The sequence below is a fragment of the Neodiprion pinetum genome, chromosome 1 (genome assembly GCF_021155775.2).
Source record: "Neodiprion pinetum isolate iyNeoPine1 chromosome 1, iyNeoPine1.2, whole genome shotgun sequence".
Taxonomy (NCBI): domain Eukaryota; kingdom Metazoa; phylum Arthropoda; class Insecta; order Hymenoptera; family Diprionidae; genus Neodiprion; species Neodiprion pinetum.
The window spans coordinates 28,933-51,879 of NC_060232.1; the positions used below are offsets into that span (position 1 = coordinate 28,933).

Below are 22,947 nucleotides of genomic sequence, written 5' to 3' on the forward strand. Positions count from 1 at the left end.
TCCCCGGTCTCCCGCGGCACTCTGGTTCCGGCCACCTCCTCCTCCATCTTGACCCAGGCACGCTCGACTCGCCTGATGATTATGGCCGCCTTGGCCACGTCCTCTTTAAGCGCGACGTGGGTGTTCTTGTGGGTCACCGTAAAGGCCTTCATTCCCTCAATCAGGGTAATCAGGTCCTTCAGCGATTCCCTGTCGCTTACCTCCTGTCCGCTGTGGGTGGCCAGGCTTACCTCCCCGGGGCAGCTCATCGTCCTTGCCCCCGCGCCCCTGGCTTTTGCAGTCGCTCCCCTCGCCGCGGCCGCACCCTTTTGCGCACCCTCCCTCGACGCCTCTGCATCGATGAGGATGAGTGGCGTCTGGACAGGCGCCGGCTCCCTCATCTGCAGCTCCGAGGTGGTGACCCGCCTGGGCGGTGGTGGTGACCTACGGAGGCTGGTCCTTCTCGCGAAGGGGTCAACCTCGAACACCTCGAACTCCATCTCTTCGTTGGTTTTCCTTGTGTTTGTTTTGTTCAAGTTATCCATATGAGTGTAGATTGTGTCTTACGACGGTTCGGCCATCATGGCAGCTGCACCGCGGTGCAGCATCTATCCCCGCCGGAAAGAACCCTAACCCCGTACTCGCACGGAAGCTGCTTTCAGCTTGTCGGGTGGTCAGCCCTATCCATGCGATCCCCCCCTCCCCCCTTACCTCTTTAGGGTCTGCCGTCCGGGGGATTCCCCTGTCAATCCGAGCCAGGGTAGGCCCCCATTCGGGTAAGACCTTGCCGGAAATACCCTACCAGCTTCGGGTATGAGGAAATACTGACCAGGTAATCCTCCACGCATGCGCCCGGAACCCAAGATTCAACCCTCCGATTGGCTCCAGCCAGCTGCAAATAGCGGTTTTCCCACTTCAAACCTGCGGATTCCTAGAAACCCACAGGAAAGGTACAGACATTTTTTGCAGCCCTGGTTGGCGGATTACTAGTCCGGCCTTGGCTAGTCTCGGAGGAATATCCTCAGAGGTCTCGACCACATCCCATTCATTCGCTTCCCATTCATTCATCGCCATTCCCTCACCCAACCTCGGGTGGCTGGGCCGGTTGTGCTTGGTGGTAGTCGCTCATCTGGTCTCGCCTTTGCCCAGGGACTTTGAGGCCCTGGTCATTGGGTCCACTAGATTCATTGCGACCGCCAAGCCCCCACACCACGACAAGGTGACAACCGACGTAGGGGAACCTAACCTAAGCCTGACCCAACCTAACCTAACCTAACCCAAGGCTGACCCAACCTAACCTAACCTAAGCCTGACCTAGTCTGACCCGACCCGACTCAACTCAACCGAAGCCAACTCAACTTAACCTAACCTGAACTGACCTCATTTTTTCCAGCGGCGAACGGGAAATCTTCAAAAGACATCCAGGTTGTTCTCGTGGATGTAATCGGATAGTTCATAGCCTCTCTCACCATTACGAGGCCTGTCCCCCTGCCGTCGCGGAACTTGCTATCGCATGCTCCTTGCCAGCTCGTCAGGGCCACCCCTCCGCTCCCATCGCTCTTACCTTTAGTATCCATGTCTATGTCTTATTCAACGTAGCGTAACTTGCTATTTATTTTTAGTTTTTTTTACACCTACTTTTTTTTCTACAATTATTTGCTACTCATTAAAGCAGTCAACCGCTTTCCCGTACCACTCCGCTTACATCCAGCTTGCGCCCTACTGCCGGCGGGGAATTTGCTGACGCAAGGGTTACACACCGGCCCGCCCACACTTGTCCTACCATTACGGTAGTGTTACTTACTTTCAAATTTATATCTTCAATAGTGTTACTTACTATTTATTCCTGCACCTCGTTTTATTACAATTACTTGTTACTTATTGAAGCAATTATAGTATTTTTGAAGAGATCAACACTTACTTCCGAATCGACGCATAGGCGGTCGGATCTGGGGAGGGGATTTGTACTTCAAGAATTCGTTCTCTTTAACGGATTTGAAAAAAAACAAATAACGTTAACCATGGTATTACAATTGATAGGGGAAGTTATTCGGCTTCGCCGTACAATTGGCCAGAAAGAGAGACTGAGCGCTCCGCTTTATCTCGTCCCGTTGTGTCTTACAAAATGGCGTCGTCGGCATGCGGTCTTCCTCCCGCTTACTGTAATTGCGCAACTGCACTCATCGTTCACACAGAAAACACACACGTACCCACGGCTCTCACACAGAGAATTCCGGCCGCACAGGCACCGTTGAGATGGAGGGGTCGCGATCCCTCCACTCAATCGTGGGTCGTACTCGCCTCCTTGCTCGCACGTTCACTTCTCACTCGCACGTTCTCTCTCGGACGGTACGCGGCGAACTGCTCGAGGTGGGGTGCTTCCGCCAGCCCCACGACCAGATCACGTGGTTGGTAAGCCACGTGATCGAGCCGCGAATGCCGCGCGCCCGACTCTGGCACCTCGCCGTTTCCAACCGTCGTCCCTGCCATCATTCTTTCTCTAACAGTATGATGATTGTTATTAGTCTCCAACACCTAACTTTGTTGGCATTATTTACTATTTGTTATAGCAATCATCATTTAATGTTAGTCAACCGCCTGTCCGTACTGCTCCGCGTACGTACCACACGCGACCTACTGCCGGCGCAGAGTTTGCTGACGCAAGGGTTTCGCGCCGGCCCGTCTGCACCTCTCTTGTGATTACAGCACTGTTGCATATCAATAATAATAAGGTAGTGCTACTTGCTATTTATTACTGCCCTCAATATTTCTTACCAATTATTTGCTATTTGTTAATTACTTGATATTCGCCATGACCGGGAAGTTCGCCAATCCTTCGCCAAGCTTCTGTTACGACGACGGTACCTACTACCTTCGACTTTGGGTATGTTCCGATATACACTGCGAGCACTGTAATGTGTGACGTCAATTTAGTATACTGCAAAGCCGTTCCTTCATAGTTAGCTATACTGGTTACTGTTTAAAACGGAACGCAGTACAGTATACTGTGATCGACATTTTTTGGCGTTACTTTCATTTCATACATAATATTTGTTTCACACTGCAATAAACACAATTTCTTTAAATTTACCATTTTTGTTTTTAACGGCCGGTATTTATAAATGACAATATTCAATAATTATAATTATCAATAGTGGAAGCTGTTAAATTTCTAAACGCTGTTGATCACCCGATCAAAGCACTGAGAGCACCTTACCTCGAAACCACCCGTGTTCACAGTAGAAAAATGGCGACAATTTATGACGTCACATATTTCCCTAGGATACTGCGACGGAACGAATTTCTTCCCAGTATGAGCACTGAACTGTACTGAACAGTGCTCGCAGTGTATATCGGAACACACCCTTTATCCCCCCTTATACGGACTCAAAAAGCTGATTTAATTTTATGGAGCAGACCAAATATTTGTGTACCATTGTGAATTACAGTCTTTTTTGCAAATCAATTTTTCTTAGAAAGTAAGAGTAATATGATTTCTCAAGAGTTTCCGTCGAGTCAAAACGTTGTCATTGACTGGAATGATGTATTATTTGGCCATCTTTGTGTAGTGAAGCAGAAGTACTGAACAGCTGTTTGTATCCTGGAAATATTTACCTATAATTACATTTAGATTTCTCATTACACGATTATTGTATTGTTTCAACATCTTTTAATCTTTATCCATCAGAATCGTTCATTATGGATATTACTTGGCTGTGTGCAAAGGATTTCCCATTATCTGAGGCTCTTTTGGTTGATATTGAGAGCAACAGCCCACTTGAAATCAAGGTTCACTTAACACTGATCTGTAGAAAATTGTGGGCTTCTATGAATTCCACCAAGTAAATATAATGGATATTTACCCGCAATTCCAATGCTTCTTCAGGTAAACGAATTGAGACGTTACATAAAAGCAAGGTTCCTGTGGTTTTCATGTTCTGGGGTACCAAGCTAGCTCGTCGGAGACATTGGCGGTACCGTATCGTTCCATTCCTTCCGCTCCTATTGGTACATTACAGTGGGGTACTCTTGCGGTCTCTCTCTTGGTCGCCGGTGCGCTGTCAAGCGGCTATCAGCGTCAGGAAAAACTTGTCCCCGTACCTGCATAACACCTGTGCTTCTGTGTAACATCTGAATTCGCTCTTCAGGTTCACCCTATACTTGCATCATTTTGTAATGCCACACCTCTGTTCTTTCCCACCTTAAGGATTATCCTTACATACAAGTGGTTACAAGATGCGATAGTAACCGTGGAAGCTTGCCTCGATCGCACTTGGGAATCGCTAAACTCTGGTTGCTGGAAGGAAGTATCGATCCATTACAAATATTGTTACACGTTTTGTACCATTATAAAGGTATGAATGACTGATTCATATTAGAAATTTTTTTATTATTAGTTTATTTAATACTGCATATATTTACCTCTCATCTAGTCGGTGTTATTGCTAACGCAACACAAGTGTAAGGATGCGCCGACAAAGTCAAAAATTGCACAGCTGAAAACATTTGAAGACACCATACTGCAAATTGATAAAGGTATACTACTAGGATCTCCGCCTTTATCTGATCCAGAGTTACTCACCACTGTTGCTTGCAAACTGACCTCACTTATCCATGGTACGGACAGGCATGTTGGCTTTGGTCGCTATATGTTACGATAAGTGTCACTCACATAATCTGTATAAAAATGTTCCGACAAAGTTTTATCCAATTGCAAGTAATATAGAATAAAAGGGGACTCAGAGTTTCTTGGTCAGCAACACAGTTGAAAAACCAAAAATTTAGCAGATTTTACAAATAATTTCGTACAACAATTCTAGCTCAACCTTTCTGGATTTACCTGGCTAACATGTATTAATTTCAGAACTAAAGGGGAAGAAGTGTTTGAAGGTTGAAAATCTGATGACATTTGGCTGCCGTGCTCTTCAAAGGACTGAGCTTCCAGGGCTTTCTCTAGTTCTTCATTACCATCAGCCGTCCATGGAGGCATTTTATAAGGATATTTTTCATCCGAAAATACCTGCTGTTTTGAAAGGTACATTTTTTTCTTGTGACATCAATTGACATCGTCGTCATACTCGGCATTCTACTAACAGCCGTATATGCTTCGTTAGGGTGCATGGAACATTGGAAAGCCCTGGAACTTTGGAGAAATCCTGAATATTTACTAAAAATTGCCGGAGTAAGAACTGTACCAATTGAAATCGGTTCTCATTACACTGCAGAAGATTGGACTCAGCGTCTGCTCACTTTCTCAGAATTTATTGTATCATATATGACACCCGATACACCGCCAAAGCTAGGATATCTAGCGCAGCACGAATTATTCAATCAAGTTTGTAGAATATACACGTTTATCTAATTATTTATTCAACAATGTGACAACTGTCAAGTCCTATTGGAACAATATACATACATATTTCTTACTTGATGGATTAAACGTACAGACTGATTAAATATTGTGATTGATGTAATATATCATTTGTTTCTGATATTATTCAAAAATTGGCCATCATTCGCTCTACTGTTCAAACTTAGAAACGGTCAAATAGTTTCCATGCCCAGACTTGATTAACGGATACACTAAATGAAGTGGATGAGTGCTCCATCACAGTTTCTATTTAGCAAAATTTGACGATCTTTATAGCTTTAATTCGAAGAATAATGATGGCCTGAAACTTTTTAGCAAATTAATTGTAATTGGCTAATATGTACCCCGCTACTAAATGTGTCTTGGCCACAGATTTATTCAAAGACAATTTCCGTTCGTGTACAATTCACCTTGATTTATTTGGTACAAGTGGAAAAAATTTGAAATCGTATTTACGCAAGTTTCGCAATTTCAGATACCAGAGTTGATGGACGACATCGCTGTGCCAGATTATTGTAATTTCACTGATAGCGGGGTCGATGCTAAACCACCAGATATTAACGCATGGCTAGGGCCGAAAGGCACTATGTCGCCTTTGCACTTTGACCCAAAAAATAATCTTCTCTGCCAGGTAAGTTTCTGAATTGCACACTCTATTCGTTTTCATGCCTCATGAATCAAGTTTAGACTAGTACTTAGTTCGGTTAGGGATTACTGTCCAGATTACTTGTTCGGTACACTCGCCGCTTCATCGCAGTTATGCTAATTGGACAGGCAGAGATTTGTATTGATTATGGATTCACCTAATCTTGCTTTGTTTCTCTGTAAGGTATTCGGGCATAAGGAAGTCATACTGTTTCATCCTCAGCAAACCTCCAATTTATATCCTTACAAAACTAAACTCCTGACTAATACAGCTCGTGTGGACCCTACAAGACCGGACTTTCAAAAGTGGCCCAAATTCGAGAAGGCTATCGGCATGACGTCTACTCTGGGCCCTGGTGAGATGTTGTTTATTCCACCAGGGTGGTGGCATCACGTCACTGCATTGTCCCAGAGTTTCTCCGTCAGTTTCTGGTGGGATTGAGATGTATAACGATTGTACACGCCATTAGATCTCAAATGTTCAATGACTAAATCTTAGCCGTGTATGTATAATTTCTTCCCATCGGTCGGCAAAGGACGATTTGTTGAATGCATTGTTCTAATTATAATATAAAGTCTGCGAATCTGTCGGAATGTGAATCAAAGAATATCATTCGATATGTTTGCTTGTAACAGTAGTGTTACTATGGACAGTTGAGTTCAGTGTCCGAAGTAATCGTCATAGCATACTGCTGATTTGGAATATTTCAGGTGATTGAATACAGTATTTTTAGAAAAAGAATTAGGACGCTGATGCAGATACTTTTCGTCAAGACAGTTCGTTATGCCGAGATCTGATCCCAATCTAAATATCATTGCTGAGCCATATTTCATGGGCCATAAATCGTCACGAATTTACACACAATAATATCTGTGCGCAGGATTCACCATTAAGTTGTATACCGCAATTTAAAGATTTATAGAATTGTTAACACTGGAAAAAGAACTATCGATTTCCAAAGTCATAGTAAAATGATACGGGGCATAATTGTTGGCGCTCCCTCACGTAATACCGCACGTACAAGTTCGCAGTTTGAGTTCCGTTTCTGGGACACGTTTCACGTTTAGAATATGACATCTGTCGACCGATACGTCAAATATATCTGTTTTATTATGACCCATGGATTACTAGTTGTCAGGCGGTTATACCTTTGCATTGTTCATTGATTTAAAACTTTATGAAGGCAGTGGAGGATATTCTTCATCCATAGTGCAGTGTATTTTACACATGGGACATACGCTGTTACTGCACAACCATTTCCGTATACACTGTAACGAAAAACATACAGAGCTACATGCAAATACGCTACATTTTCGTTTACTTGCGATGACAAACAAACCGAAACTCACCTTAGTATGGAAGGAATGCTGACACGGCAAGTTGTACACAGGTGCTTCCTTGTCACTTGACTTCATGATCTCTAAACAAATCGTACATTCGGAATCTTCATCGTCTTTTGTCCAGTCGACAAGCCCCGACGGTATGGTTTTCCAGCCTGGTTTTTTCGTCAAAGCTGGTACCTTGGCTGGATAATTAACTGGAATACAGATGATAGATAAAGGTGAAACTGTAAGAGACCACGGTAGGCAGCTATGACTCTATTTAACTACAGCAACCCTAAGTTTTGCACAATCATCAGTTTGTGCGTAACATGCATAACTCGAAGTGTGATTCGATGACCAACGGGTACGCCGAACGTGTTAAATCACGACTTGGATTCGTAGCATTCTCGGATTTGTTCTAGACGCTGTTAACAAACTAATACTGATAATGTTGACGACATGGTTTGGTAATTTTTTATATCGAACTAGCAGAAAGTGTAGAGAAATAAAAATATTTTACCCAGTTCCTCGGCTTGCCTCTGATTCATGACTCCAATTTTTTTTTGTTGCCCTAAAACATATATTCATGATATATGAATTGTTTGACATATACGAATTGAAATTTTACCTAAGGGTGTAGACGACGGAACTTTCCACTGGTTCCAGTTATTTGAGGGTAGAACAGGTCGTTCCAACGACGAGGTTTGCTTGGGTTGCGAATATAGAACCATATCTGGAATTGTCAGAATTGCATGTCTACTTATAACACATAACAATGCTATCGTAACCAAAAAGGAGCTGGTGGAGTACCACAGAATTTATGCGCTACTCGTTCCATATTGTGTCTTATTTTGCAATATATTGTTCGACAATGTAAGTAGACGGTTGTCAAATACGAGCCACAAGGTTTAGCTTCAGATATTAAAGCGCCTGAGGTATAAAATATACCAAGTTTTGTCATCTCAATTAACAAACGTACATTTAGCATTTTATTTAGTACCTCAAGCTCAAGCGAAGTCTTACTGACATAGTCCTTTGACATGTTCGTAAATTCATACTCACGCTTCTCCTGACGTTGCATAACAAATTGTTCCGATTCCCGTAATATGTCATCTATACGCATTCCGGATAGTGTATCATTGTGCGATCTGCGCAAATCTTGTAAGCTCTCCAGTAAATCAAACCTGGATGAAAGATTGATAAAATGAGGCAACAATGAACGTCGAACAATGAAAACGTTAAATATCTAAATTGTAACATACTCTGGGACTCCTACAAATTTTCTTTCCAGTTCGTGGACCAGCAGATCTATACCAATTTTTTTCGGTGCAAGTGATTGTCTAGGAAAAGTATGGGAAAAATTTCCGGTATTACTATTGGTTGTGAAAACATTGACTCACTTGGCAGTATTGCTGTAATGAAACGTTTTGAATAGGCCGCAACGGCAGCCAATGTAATTTATTTAAATTTGCAAGCTTGGTAAGTAATCGTGCTGCACAATTGCAAATTGCCTACAGGGAATCTCTGATGCAAGGGTGAGCTCCAAGCCACGCGCACACCACCAGCGTCGATACATGCACAAGTCTTTTGACGTAGGATTTGTCCTCGACCCTCGAGTCGTGTGAAATTTGTGCGTGTTTCGGTGCTGGCTGAGCAAGCGTGGCTTGGAGGTTGCACGTTCACCAGAGATTCCTTGCACAATACAGGTTGTTAGTTATATGTACCTATTGCCCAGAGTCTGTAATGTGTTCTCCGGTGATTTCATACCAACTATCTTTGTAGAACGACCCTCACACGAATCTGTGTAATTTTGCTTTGTAGTACTGTGGAACGTAACATCTATACATTTAGTTTCATCGTTGGAACGCTTTGCGGGTGCAGTCGGTTCGAAATGGCCTATAGGCAAAGATGCTTGACGTTCACTAATATCACGTTGCCTTTGAAATTCGGCACCGTGGATCGCATCCCTTACATTTCTCTGCCCTATGTGGTCATTCTTGCTTGTGGAGCAGAAGTGTGGGTCCAAATGCAATTTCTTTACACTGGTGGCACAAGGTGTCCAGTTTGAGAAATTACTTTGTATTCGTGGACCCTGATTGTCTCTGGACGTGGGTTCGTAAAGCATATTCCAATGCACTCCGTTTCCTCTGGCTTGTGTATTTGGGCCCTGGTAAGGTACCCCTGATGGTGGGTGAAAGTAACCAAGGTGCTGGTGATGGGCACTTGGCACGGTCTGTTGACTTTGCATAAAGGACATTGGATGACTCATGAACTTCGCTTGACCCTTGTAGTATATCTCCGCCAGATTAAGCGGTTGTGGAAATATGATATTCAGAGATGGTTTGGTAACTTCCATGTTTTTGATTGGCTTGTCTGATTCCAACAATGCTTTTGCCTCCAAGTACTTTTCCTGTAAAAATGTTACATAATTCTTATGCTTCTAGAATAAAGTTGTTAGTTCTGCGATGTCACTAAACATATATGCATGGTTCGGGAGCATATTCATAATGCGATTGCAGTCTCGGAATATCGTCATTAAGAGCAAATACTAAACAAGAGTAGGTATGCAAACACACGCATGCACAGAGAATGTTAACCAATGCGATACTCGCACTTGGCACTGTGAAGACAATACTGAATTCAAAATGTTCAAAGCAAGATAAAGGGTCCTTCCAGCAAACTGTAGAAAGGTCATTTTCTACCTGAGCATTGTCGCCGCGTTTCCTATTGGTCCTCAGGTATATCAAAGAATACGCGATAATGCTACAACGGACCAAATTCGGTATAAGAACCATTAACACTGAATTCGTTCGGGACGCATGCGGGCAATAAGTTTCTCTGCAGTAAAAAATTTGGAGAACATCTTTTTCTCTGAGAGTTGCTAATTCCAAACTCGCAATTGCAAGTTGTCGCTCTATTATTGAATTATAACAAAACGTTGACACTACACTGTTCTTTGGGGCATCTGTGTTCTTGCGAACAAACACCTGTTCTTTCGAAGATCACTTGGTAATAAGATTAAGTACGAAAACTTTTTAAATACGTAAGTACGAAAAACCTAGCGGTGTATGGTACAGGGATAAGATTATCCAATCGCACAACAGAGAATCGTCTTGTAGCGAAACGTATAATAACAAAGTTCTACTGTATTTGGATTAAACCGATTTGCACCGATTGTTGTTCCTAACGTTCTATCTTCTTCATCTCTACGTAACAATACACTAAAGGTGAGCAATTATAAACGAAAATCGAATGTATGAAATAGTTGCTCTAACGCGTGGATTCCACAAGATTTACCACTACTGATATATCTTGAAAGACCAAACATCTGGTATTACTGTTAAACATTCGATTTATTTTGTATTGCTATTAAGCAAGCTGACCTTGTAAGTCAATGCCATATGCTGGAGATAGCTGTGCATTTTTTTCCATTCCGCTTGAACATCCATTATTGGGAATTGCCGACCGATTAGCACTTCAAACAATTTACCCACCTCCTTCAGCATGTGTATATGATCGTTACATTTCTCAAGCGCTCTGAAACTCAAATAAATAATTGAATACAAATCATCCCGAGTGTGAAAATACTCGGAAAGTAATTCTACGGAACCGACAAGTGATACTCAAAATATCTCCAACTCACTTCTCAAGTATAATGTTGTCCATGAAGAATTCGTTGTGTAAAAAATCGAGTCTTGCTTTTCGTTGGTTGGAGCGTGATAGAAATTCCAAACTCTGTTGTTGTCCGAATTGAGTTTGTACTTTGAGACCGTTGTCCCTGAAAAATTTGATCGAGCCATGTAAATGTCAAGCGATAGAATGGTTTGCATTGCAATATGTTTAAGAATGCAGTCAAATATTGTAACACTTACATTGGATTAAGATCTGCGTTGCTACTATCTGACTGATGTAACTCATACTTTTGCAACTTCTTGTCTGTCTTGTTCCTCTCCTTTTCAAGTACTCCTAAACGATTTTCAATTGCAGATTTTTCTCTGAGAAGTACGTTAAAGTTGTGTTCGATCTCGGTTTTTTCTTTAAACAATTTGTCATACTTGTGCATCAACTCGGTATTCTTCAACTTCAAAGTTACATTATCTTCAGTGCAGCGCCGCAAATCAAGCTGACACTCTCTGATCTTCTCCATAATTTGTGATTTTTCTGATTCAAGTTTCGAGCATTGAACCTCGAGTCTGTGCGAATCCTTTACAAGCTCAGACATACTTGCAGAAGATACCATTTTATATTCCGTCAGTTCTTTTTCCAGATTCTGAACTCTCTAAGCAAATGTAAATCAATGCTGATTAGAGTGTGTACAAAATGAGATATAGCATATGCTGGTACTGTTAATATTTGACGTTACTGGCGAAAATTAATCAAAAATTGATTGAAGATGATTTTCACCGAATTTTATTCGAATAAGGGGCATCTCAGGTTTCGTGGTGATTTCAACGTTAGGTATACATTTGTAACAATAAACAAGGTCAAGGCTACACAACTTGTTGCTAGCTTGTATCTATTACTCATTTTGAAAATACGATCATTTTGAATAAATATTCAAACTAAAATTATGTCCACAACTGATTTGAGCGAGGAAAATTTTTTTAAAATCTAGTTTCACATGAAAGTGCTGCCTACTTCAACAGCAGAGTTGGGGCTGTCTCCTAGTTTACATTGCTTCCTGATATCAGTAACACATATTACCTCATTGACTTTGACGTCATATGTAATCGATATGACTAGTTAAAAAATTCAGAGTGAATTGCGAACAGAGTGACTTTATTTTGAATGTCAAGGATGTTGACCTTTCTAACTTCTATCAATAATCATCGTAGCTGCTGATATGTCTAGCCGATCTTCAAAAAATCTATAAACAAATTCTGCACCTACCGTATCGGTTCTATCCGTGCAGACGCCTTTAGGTTTGGCCTCGTCCAAATCAAAACTGCAGGCATTGTGAATATGTGCCAATTTGCTAGATGTCCTGTCAAATGGAACTTCAATTTCCTGATGGGAGCAGTTCATGTCAAAAGCGTACAACGCGGAGCTCTGGTGCATGTCACGTCTAAGGGTTACTTTACAAACGGCGGGATCTGTGGCGGGATCTCTGTTTACAGAATGAATGACTTCTGGTTCTTCAGGGGTATTACAGATGTCATACGATGTATCCGTCATAGAGTTATTTTTCAGCTTAACTGCGTCATCTTGACAATTATTCACTGCTGATTCGCAATCTGCTTGGACTCTATTCGGATCGTTTTCAATTTCATCACCAAGATTAATTTTTTGCATCATTTCATGACAATGATCTACACCAAGGGTTGCTCCCAGGTCTGCAGAGTTCTCAGTTACAGTCCAGTGATTGCTCTCAACGTTATTGATGACCACATTTGAAACATCATTTGAACATGTCGAATTGGTAGGTGACGAGATTTCGTGAAATGTCAGCATCCAAGGAGTATTATCATCTCGTGATTGCTGACGATCATGATCTTCCATACTTTTATTTGCCCCTCGAAAATCACGGGCTTCGTACGTAGGTAAAGGTATCTTGTGGGAATCGGCGACAACCGGAGAAGCAGATATCCCAATCATCTGAAAATACGCACCAGGGTGAATTGAGGTGGATACGAACAATTTCCGATATAATTATTAATTGACAATTATACTAACCATTTTATCCGTATCTGTATCTGTATCATATCCGTGAGACATTGTTTGGGCTCTATTCTGCTTCTCCTCATAATCACCGATTATCAAATTAAAGACGTCATCTGATAATCATAAATATAACATTATTAATTGTTGAAACCATATAGCCAGAGTGTCATCTTGCTCGGTAAATTCATGGTAATTATTGTTGCTTGAAATCATCACTACCAGACCTTGCATTGACTCAAAAATATTGACAATAACAGTCGCAACTTCAATGAAATGCACGTATTCCGTTTATTATGGCAAGGCAAACCTTGTATTATTGCTGTTCGGGAGCGGAGCGGATCGGCTAGCAGAAATTTAAGGCAACCGCAAACTTCACTCCGAACTACCGCGAATAATTCCGGCAAAGTTTCGGCAACACCAATGTAGTCTCCGAGGGAGACAAGCTTGTACGATTGTAGTAAAAAGTCGCTAATATCTGTAAGTATAAGAATAATCAATGGTAGGTGAATCTAGGCGAACAAAACAAATCTACATCGTTCGCGAATGTAGTACGTCTGTGCGAATGTGGTTACATGACATACAAAACTAATCCGTTCACCTGTCTCATTATTTAACGCGTTGCTATAATTATCGAATACGAATTTATCCTCTTCCCATTTTTGTGAAATCTCTTGCTTCTTAACACAACCGTTTTCTTTGATGAACTCGTAAAAGTATCTGAAAAGTTAATCGAAAATATTAGTACGAGTTACATTGAATTCAGTTTAGTGATACAAAGCATAACAGCAATTGCTTTTAATTGCCAACAGACATGAATAAGGTGATCATTGAAATCCAATTGCTTTTGAAACACTAAGACTGACGTGGAACTTCGGTTTGATACACTGGAGATGTTTTGAAGGCAGATAATATTTATATCACTTATACAGAAATAACATTACACGATACGAAAGATATGTCCGATTCGTCTATATTTTACAAGTCTAACTATTAAAGTAATGGTCAATCCGATACAATTATAAATACATTGATATTTTTCTGGGCAATGATAATTGTAATAGCCCATTGCAATCTCACTATGAAAATTGAGAAGTGCCTCAGGAAAGTCATCAAATACCCAGTAATGTTGGTTCCAACGCTCCTATGCAGAGCATTGATTATAAAAAAAAAAAAAAAAACCGGGTGTGCCGTCGCGGGACGCCCGCAAAAGGAACTTCTGAGGCGTTACATATCATATTCAATTTAAGCGGAATGCATGTGCTCGCTAACGGGAAACTAGCGTGTGTCGGTTTTGTGTTGGTCCCATTAATTTACTCTCCACTGAGAAAATCGCCATACACTGGGGCGCCATAAGAAGTTCCTTGAAAAAGTCATGGTTTTGTCTCAAATCAACTTTTCAACATTTTCTATGGTCCCTGGTGAGAATTCAGTAAAATCCTCTTTAAATAGAAAAGAGTTTTGGCTGTGATTTTTTTATTCTATTTCCAATCTGTTCATTTATGTTTGAAAACATTTTAATTCGATAATGATAATTGCAATTGGGCGAGACTATATTTGGTCAATGACCGATATTATCTGTTACTCACGTGAATATGAACGTCTTAACAGCAGCCATTTGCGAGCAGTCATTTTCAAAAATTGGACCTCCCAAAAAATCGCCAATTTCCACCATCTGAGGATTTCCATACATTACGGCGTCTGGTCGCCACTGTAACACACGTTATTTTTTTAACATAAACAGTAATTCCAAACTTTTCTAAAAAAGCTCGCAAACCTATATGATGAAGTCTACCTGCCGTGACAATGAATTATAAAATGATATACAGAAAGTGATAATTCATTATATAGCAATTTTTACGCTCCAGGATCCAAGTTTCATACTCACTTCGCAGTCACTTTTTATTCCAAAATTATTCTCTCTCAAATTCGATAATTGAGCCAATCTCCATGCTTTCTCAACACTGAAAAGAATGATAACTTCACTGGTAATATCGCTGATTTGTACTACTAAAAATGATATGCCTAACATCACAATGAATCACGATGCGAATGGTTATTGAAAAAGTAAAATTAAGCAAATATCATATCGGTTGTTTTAAATATCGCGTATAGCTACATGTCTTAATTGCTGTAATGCCAAATGATAAACCAAGTCTTACCAATCTTCACCAGTGGCTTCTTTACAAATGGATCGGGGTACTGTGATTATACCAGGCCGCCGTATCTTTTCTGAGTGTCGCTTTGGTTTATCCTAGATTATCCAATGAAAACACGAATGGTAGTCACTTGCAAGTAATACATTTTTAATTAGTAAGAATACCCCGGCTGACTTTATATAATTTCAGTGGCAACACTTGACACGAATGTGGAATCGTGAATGTTAAGCTAACATATCATGTAGGCGGATAGCACAAACACTATTGATGGACAACTATAAAGTTGAATTCTGCCCGACTTGACCTTGTATCACCCATTTGAAAAGGTGTCAGAATGCACAATGCCAGGAACACATATAGGGTAAATCTTTTTAAACTTCGAATGTACCCAAGAGAAAGGTTTGAAAACTTGAGTCCTAGTTGAGTAACAGTCAAAGTAGAGAAAATTGCTAAAACTGTACTATACACTTTATTTGTAAGTTAGAGGTAATGATTGCTCAGCAATATTTGGCTGGTGTTGGAGATGTACGTTTGGTAGAAGCCACCCGAAGATTGGGGGAATTCAACCAACTAGCAGTATTTGACAAAGCCAACTTGACTTAGATATATCGACAAACTTGTCCCTTATTCTTATACTTTGTGTACCATATTGTATTTTCTTAGCCCGAAATTAGTAACAATAGTATATTGTATAACAAGGAGGCAAACTCTAGCTTTTCGGGCCAAGCGTAAGTTTGCAATACGAGTCGTAGGTAAGTACGCGTAAGGGTCAAAGGTGAATATTACAAATATGGGAGGCGAAAGGATCGTTGCCAAAAAAAAGTTTTGTAATTGTGGTTAGGCTCGCGTGATGTCAGATTTTTTCACGACAGCGCATGCATACGGTACAGAAAATACCACTTTCGACTCTTAGGACTTGAACGTAGTCATTTCAGTACTCTGCGCATGTGCATTCACAGAATCACTCGACTGTCATAGAAACGGCTACTTTGTGCACAGAAAACACACATGGAAAATAGCGTAAAACAGGCTCGCGTTCTACATGCATTTTTGTATGAAGACTTACCAACTGTCTGGGTATAGCGCCCTTGGATGGATAGCGTCGCTTTACCCAGACTACGGGATTTGCAGGTGCCCCAATACACGTTTTTAATTTACCGTTGTCTCCGTAAACCTCTACCTTGGTTATCAAGCTGCGCTCACCCTGGCCATACACACAGTTGGGTGTGAAACATTCGCAGCCAATGATGTCCTGCGTAATTTTAACATAATTCTGTACATTGGCAAATACTCGGTATGGAAGTACTGCTGCTGTACCAAATTACAAACAGTTAGTACTACCTTGTCAGATAATTTTTTTACAGCAGATAGTTGATCTTTTTTTAGCTTCCAACATGCTTGATGAAACTTGATTGTACAAGGGTTTCTGTTATTACTGCAGGTTACAACAACCATTCCACTGAATGCAGGATCACTGAAGAGGAAAAATTATTGGAATGAGATGGTTTACAAAGGAGACAAACCAAATTTGTCTCCAGGGTATGTTTGGATCTCAATTTTAAAGAAGCAAGGCATAAAAATAGATATGTCTAATATATAGGGGGATTTCCCATGGGATAATAGAATAGAAGAGGTGAGGCAGTGCTGAAAGCATCGGATGAATATAGAGAGACAAAAGATCAGGGAGCCATATTTATCTCTCTCGTGCATATGTCGTTAGAGAAAGACAGAAATGACTCACTGATCTACCTTCACTCTCTATTTACCCAACGCTCCCACTTGCACGAGAGTCTATGTCTCACCTTCTTAATCTTAATATCACTATGGGCTTTCCGTTTCAAAACGAACAAAAAAAATTCTATTTTTTATCTGATCTCTCTGGATTTTCTTTTGCTGTTCTATATTATTCAAGTAAATATTAAAAGGATCAACCTTGATTTCCTTTAGATTTTTTGGATGAAGCAGTTCTCCATGACTCTCGTCTGAAGTATTGGACTTCACCGATTCAACGATCTTATAGTCTCACGTAACTTCAAATCTAGGTTGACTAATGAAAAAAGTTCTTGTAAAAAACTTTTGCTGCTTTATTAGATGGTATGAATAGCGGCATTGAAAAAGAATTCCTTTATCGTTAACGTGCAGTTTTTGCCACAAATCGGTGTCAATTCTTGGTAATACAAAATTGCCATAGTCGTTGTGGGTAATTGTATAGTAAGAGACTTTAGATATTTTTCAACCTCATAATGAAACAGTACAATAAATATTGTGGTATGTAATACAATGTTGATTTTGAGCCCAAGATTAAACTATTTCTCAAACTGAGGAAAAAATATTTATATGAAATTTAAAATTCACATGGCATGGCATCAAGAATGATACTGAATAATGAAACGAATAACTTTAACAGTAAAAAACTTGTATTGAAATGATACTTGGATATAAAATTTCAACATATCGATGGCTTCTAATAAGGAACACAACTCCGTCGTGCAAATATAGAAACGCTCTTCCCTAATGCTCAAACACAAAAGTTAATAAAATCACATATCTCTCATGTAGAGCACATGATCAATATGGAGTTAAATCTTCATTTGCAGATATCGATATGTTAAAATTGGACACCCAAGTAATATTTCAATACAAATTTTTCATCGATATCATTTTTCGATATATTCTTCATTCCTGTTCCTGATGCCATTTTATCTGAATTCTAAATTTCGTGATAGTATTTTTTTTATGTTTCAAGAAATGTTTCAAGAAATGTTTCAATCTTTGGTTCAAATTCGACGTTGCTTGGCATATCGTAAATATTTGTCACTTATCTTCCTTGTAAGTTCCAAACTGCTGCTCGGCCGACTTTGAAATTTATGGATTATGTTCAAGATTGAAAAGAGCATACTGTATATAAATTTTAGCCGAATCAATCAGGACACTTTTTTGTTACAAGTAATTTACGGCGATTTGCGGTAAAAACGGCACGTCACCGGCAAAAGAATTTTTTTAATGCTGCTATCGAAAAGATCTAAGAAAACAGCAAAATTTTTGAACTAGAACTTTTTTTTGTTGGTCACCTAGATTTAAAGTTACATGGAGTTATAAAATCATTGACTTACTGCAATTTGGGGAACTGCTTGATAGGAAATGTCAAAAAGAAATCAAGGTTGATCCTAGTAATATGCCTTGAATCATATAAGATGGCAAACAAAAATCGAGCGGTGTCAGGGAAATCAGCCGGTCAATTTCACATGGCAAGCCCCATATACTTTAGCTATCACAATGACAAATTAATAACGATAGTTACCTGAAATATATATTTCGATTTGGGCTGTACAACCGTGAACTGGGGACACATTCACCCAGGCAGCACACTGCGTCTGGGGGATGCCACTTTGAACATTCCTCTTTCATATCAGCCAGAGAAACCTATGTTACAACATCCAAACAGTGCTTTAACAAGCGAGTGATTGTTTCAACTTTGGACTTTTATCCACTCGCCTGTTTCTGAATCAACATTTTTCAGTAGTGCAGCATAAGTAAGAATGTCGAGTCCTGATTAGAGATATATCTAATAGGTTTCAAAGTTACAAATAATCTTTGAATACAGTATAAATAGCACCAGATATAGAAATATTAAATGTAGCATACCGATAGCCCATCTCTAGTAGATTCTGGTAGAATAATATTTGATCCTGGTATTGTGTGTAATGGCAATTCAACGCCACTACGAAGGAAAGCGAAACCTTCTTCGATCGTTTTCAGCGCCAAGGCAAATCTGGTGACAGATTTGTACATAATTATCAAAAGTTTTTTGATTTAGTTATGACTTAGAGCATGAAAGATATCCAGGATATGACCACCACCTGTTCAGGTTCTCAAACCTCTCTCTTATGAAACTGCTTCACATTCTTCTAGGCGTTTAGCTAGTTTTATGAAACTCTACACTGTATTATGTAAATATGAATGTTCGAAAACCACAAACTTGTTCTCAATGATTTCACATCTTATTTGCGTTCCAGACATAGGTCAAATTAGAGCAATCATTCGAATTTTGGTGATCTGGATACACGTACAGAATCGTTAACCAACAATTTTATTTGATCCCAGATTTTGACTTGATCCAGCGTGTATCAACAGTGAGCACCAATGATGGTTTGTATTGTTTGCTATTTTTATCAGCAAAATAAAGGAATAGTACAATAGGAAAGAGGCTGGTCACACGAATGATATCGCCATCCGTCAGTAATGCACACGATTTATTTTGTCCTAATACCATTGAAAATTCACCCATAGTGAGTATGAAACGCGTGTAAGAAATTGGAGTTTTTGTGCACGCTTTTCAAGAGCCTGCGTCACATGTGCCAAAAGGCATATTTTCAAGTGGGGTCCAACGAAAAAAATATCAAGTACATGGAGAAACGCTGTCTCTTGGAAGATAAAGTAATGTCATTTGGCAAACGTTCCACATCATGAATATGCGAGGGTAGTTTGTAGAATTCATTTGGATAAATGATTCAGTAGAGGAATGTAGTAGGAAATAGAAAAACATATATCTCACTGTGAGAGAATTGAGTCAAATAAGCTCAAGTATATACTTCCTAAGATAGATTCTGACCAATTCAAGGCAGCCTGTGTCATCTGCTATGCCGATTATATCGATGGTAGCAAAAAACACTGGTAGCCTTTATTAAACAACCAGAATCCACATCAGGACGTGCACCTATCCTCCTCAAAGACAACAGACAAGCAATTGTTAGTTTGCAAGAAGCATATCCAAAAATACTTAATTTGACAAGGTCTTGGGTAAGTTGATTCCTGATCAAAAGTATTAACTGAGCAATAAAAAAAACAAATTATGGACTACTACAACAAAGCATAAGGTATGTTGGTAAATTAGGAAAAACTCAAAATTACAAGTGATGAATCCTCGTGTTGTATACCTCGGAAAAAAAAAGTGTGAGTACCGAGCAATCAATACCTGTAATGTTTATGGTGAGCCTTACTTAGAGCAAAATACACAGCTGGTAGCACATGTGAGCTACGTTTCTCAAGAGAAATTAGCAATTCCACTGATTCTGACAGGTTGTTAAGTTGGTTCGTTTCCAGCAAAGTGACGCACAACATATAACAAATGACGTCCTCGTTGATAAATCTGGTTTGCACCTTGGTATATAAAGTATAATAAGTTGTATGAATTACAATATACTAGGTCATTATCAGGATTATACGATGCTAATTACCTTAACGGTGGCATCGTTGATAATTTCCCAGGCTGTTCTATACTTGGTAGATGCTAATCCATAATTCCCAAAGCGATAAGCTTCATAACCTTGGCGCAATAGAGAATCGATCTCCTGACGATCATAAAAATTGTAGGATTAAAGAACTTAGATCATCTGCACATGTTAAATAAGCTAAGTAATACTCATATTTCAACTAGGGTCGTAAAATTCTTAACGAATAAAATAATACATTAGCCATTTGATTCAATATTTAATTACAATTTCTTTCATTTAAAAAATAAATTCAATGGGTAATAGAAATTTATCCCATTAAAGAAATAAATTTAATAGTTGATGGAAAAACCTGCCATCAAAAAATTAAAATTAATGATTAATGCAAATCTTCCTATTAAAAATAAAAATTAATGATTAATGGAAATGCCAGTGCGTTAAAAAATTTAACACATTATTTACAACTCTGCTTGAAACTCACCTTTGGCTCGACTTTTGAGAAATTAGCCATGCCAATGCTTGATTGTTTTGCCATTGTGTCCTGTAAAATGTTTAATATTCGATCATTGGCATCTTCCATTGTGCCAAAATTTTGTTTGTAATGACGATCATCCTAAGAGAAATTGACAAAGCGTGACGCATTAATATTGATCAAATTCAAGATTGTTATATGTTGTAAAAATAAATTCAATTCGAGTATGCATGCACATAATAAGCTGCAGATTGTTCAAAAAGATTGTACAGGACACCTGTGATGTTGAGAAAAACGTTGATGTTTGACCATGAACACAATACCCTGACTTGTAAATTCCTGGCAAATAGCCAGTATAGGAAATGATGGGAAGGAAAGTTTTATTGGAATGCTTCAGTAGGAACATATGTGTGGAAATTCGCTTTACCGTTAACTGAGGGGGAAAGCAGAATTCAAATTCCATGTGCTCTTGGAAAGCAACAGATTCGGTAAGTCCTTTGATTTTCTCTTTGACCCGTTTTTTTTTTGGACAAGTCATACAGAATTGGTCGGAAATAAACTGAAAGTATAAATACGCTTTAGAATATGAGGACAAATAAATGAAAAATGGATCAATGTACTAAAGCAATGAAATAACGTCGGAAGTTCGTAATAAATTGTGTTTTTTCGGCGTGTTCAGCAAGAAACTGACGAGTCCAGGAAGTGGAGAAAAAAAATGTTTATCGACACTTACTTGGTCCGCTTCAAATTGTACCAAATCATCACCACCGTAGTTTGTATCAGATTCTAGCAGCCTTTCAATGTCACTGTAAGCCTTAACTTTGCTTACGGGATGCTGTCCAGCAACGTTTAATCCTGCTGCAGAAAATATGCTCAACTTTAACTTACGTACGTATCTTAACAGACTACTCGAAAAGTTTACAAAACAACGAAAGCCGAGCTTGTCTAACCAAGATTAAATTAACCTAACTAACCTTTGCAATTCATGTTCGCGCCAATATTTATATTACGTGCCCATGCGAGAGTGTCGGAGGGCAATGATAAATATACGTAGTCCGCCACAAAAAGTATCGACACACCCGTATGTATCAAATTTAATCAAACTGTGTGAATCTGCTACGATATGCGATTGGTAAAAGTTTATCACGGTGGTTTGACGTTTCCCGCAATTTTGTGTTCCAAACGATGAGACGTCAGAGAAGTTGTTTGCGGACAAATTATGAAGCTAGATCTTTAGAACTCATACTGCACGCAGCTTCGCATGCACGGAAAGTATGGAAAGGCCGTGTTCGAAAATTGAGGGTATGTTCCGATATATACTGCGAGCACTGTTCAGTGCTCTTACTGGGGAGAAATTCGTTCCGTTATAGACGGACAGTATACAGTCGCAGTATCCTAGGGAAATATATGACGTCATAAATCGTCGCCATTTTTCTACTGTGAACACTGGTGCTTTCGAGGTAAGGTGCTCTCAGTGCTTTGATCACGTGATCAACAGCGTTCAGAAATTTAACAGCTTCCACTATTGATAATTATTATTATTGAATATTGTCATTTAAAAATATCGGCCGTTAAAAACAAAAATGGAAAATTTGAATAAATTGTGTTTATTGCAATGTGAAACAAATATTATGTATGAAATGAAAGTAACGCCAAAAAATGTCGATCACAGTATACTGTACTGCGTTCCGTTTTAAGCAGTAACCAGTATAGCTAACTATACAGTAACGGCTTCGCAGTATACTAAATTGACGACACACCTTACAGTGCTCGCAGTGTATATCGGAACATACCCTGACTGACAGTACTGTCAGCAATCTTTCATCTCTTTTGCGCTGCTGAGTTCATGGACAGATCTGTCTCTGTCCTAGGGAATTTTCAGTAGTGGCAGTCAATTTACGAACACGGCCAAAGTGAGGCGGAGGCGTGAGCGAGAGAGTTACATGCCTAATATCATCGGTCTCTCTCGGTTCGCACCTCGTTAGCCGATAGGTGAAAGAAACGCGGGGCGCGAGAGCATACCCCTATAAACAAACATTCGTAAATATGACTGAAAGTCGCACTCTCATTCATTAACTTTCTAATTAAGTCTTGTAGCTGCACTATATA

The 22,947-nt window shown here is 39.6% G+C and overlaps 2 protein-coding genes across 15 annotated transcripts; one reads left to right on the top strand and one right to left on the bottom strand.

The window, feature by feature from the left end:
- The first annotated feature begins 3,302 nt into the window (after positions 1–3,302).
- On the top strand, positions 3,303–7,844 carry LOC124216920 (Jumonji domain containing 5). Of its 5 annotated transcripts, none has more exons than XM_046622045.2 (8): positions 3,303–3,571; positions 3,668–3,821; positions 4,187–4,334; positions 4,413–4,596; positions 4,844–5,014; positions 5,094–5,314; positions 5,826–5,981; positions 6,180–7,844. In XM_046622045.2, exons 2-8 carry the CDS (start codon positions 3,679–3,681, stop codon positions 6,435–6,437), a joined length of 1,281 nt encoding a protein of 426 aa, XP_046478001.1. In that variant the 5' UTR covers positions 3,303–3,571; positions 3,668–3,678; the 3' UTR covers positions 6,438–7,844. The 5 variants fall into 5 exon arrangements, with proteins under 5 accessions (XP_046478001.1, XP_046478028.1, XP_046478012.1 ...); XM_046622072.2 differs by having other exon boundaries at positions 6,268–7,844; XM_046622056.2 differs by having other exon boundaries at positions 4,413–4,515.
- LOC124216621 (uncharacterized) lies at positions 5,711–22,082 on the bottom strand. 10 transcript variants are annotated; one of them, XM_069137495.1, is made up of 27 exons: positions 21,813–22,081; positions 21,572–21,696; positions 21,266–21,397; positions 20,848–20,979; positions 20,373–20,486; positions 20,111–20,295; positions 18,781–18,907; positions 18,437–18,558; positions 16,477–16,609; positions 16,202–16,387; positions 15,139–15,230; positions 14,865–14,940; positions 14,566–14,687; positions 13,578–13,696; positions 13,287–13,454; positions 12,992–13,092; positions 12,209–12,913; positions 11,191–11,597; positions 10,962–11,096; positions 10,702–10,855; positions 9,043–9,728; positions 8,581–8,658; positions 8,381–8,502; positions 7,947–8,051; positions 7,839–7,889; positions 7,346–7,533; positions 5,711–7,264 (listed from the first exon to the last, which is right to left on the bottom strand). In XM_069137495.1, exons 1-27 carry the CDS (start codon positions 21,823–21,825, stop codon positions 7,172–7,174), a joined length of 4,671 nt encoding a protein of 1,556 aa, XP_068993596.1. In that variant the 5' UTR covers positions 21,826–22,081; the 3' UTR covers positions 5,711–7,171. The 10 variants fall into 10 exon arrangements, 9 of the variants coding, with proteins under 9 accessions (XP_068993596.1, XP_068993590.1, XP_068993592.1 ...); XM_069137489.1 differs by having other exon boundaries at positions 5,711–7,533; positions 21,572–21,693; positions 21,813–22,082; XM_069137491.1 differs by having other exon boundaries at positions 5,711–7,533; positions 20,848–20,907; positions 21,813–22,082.
- Between the last annotated feature and the right edge of the window lie 865 nt (positions 22,083–22,947).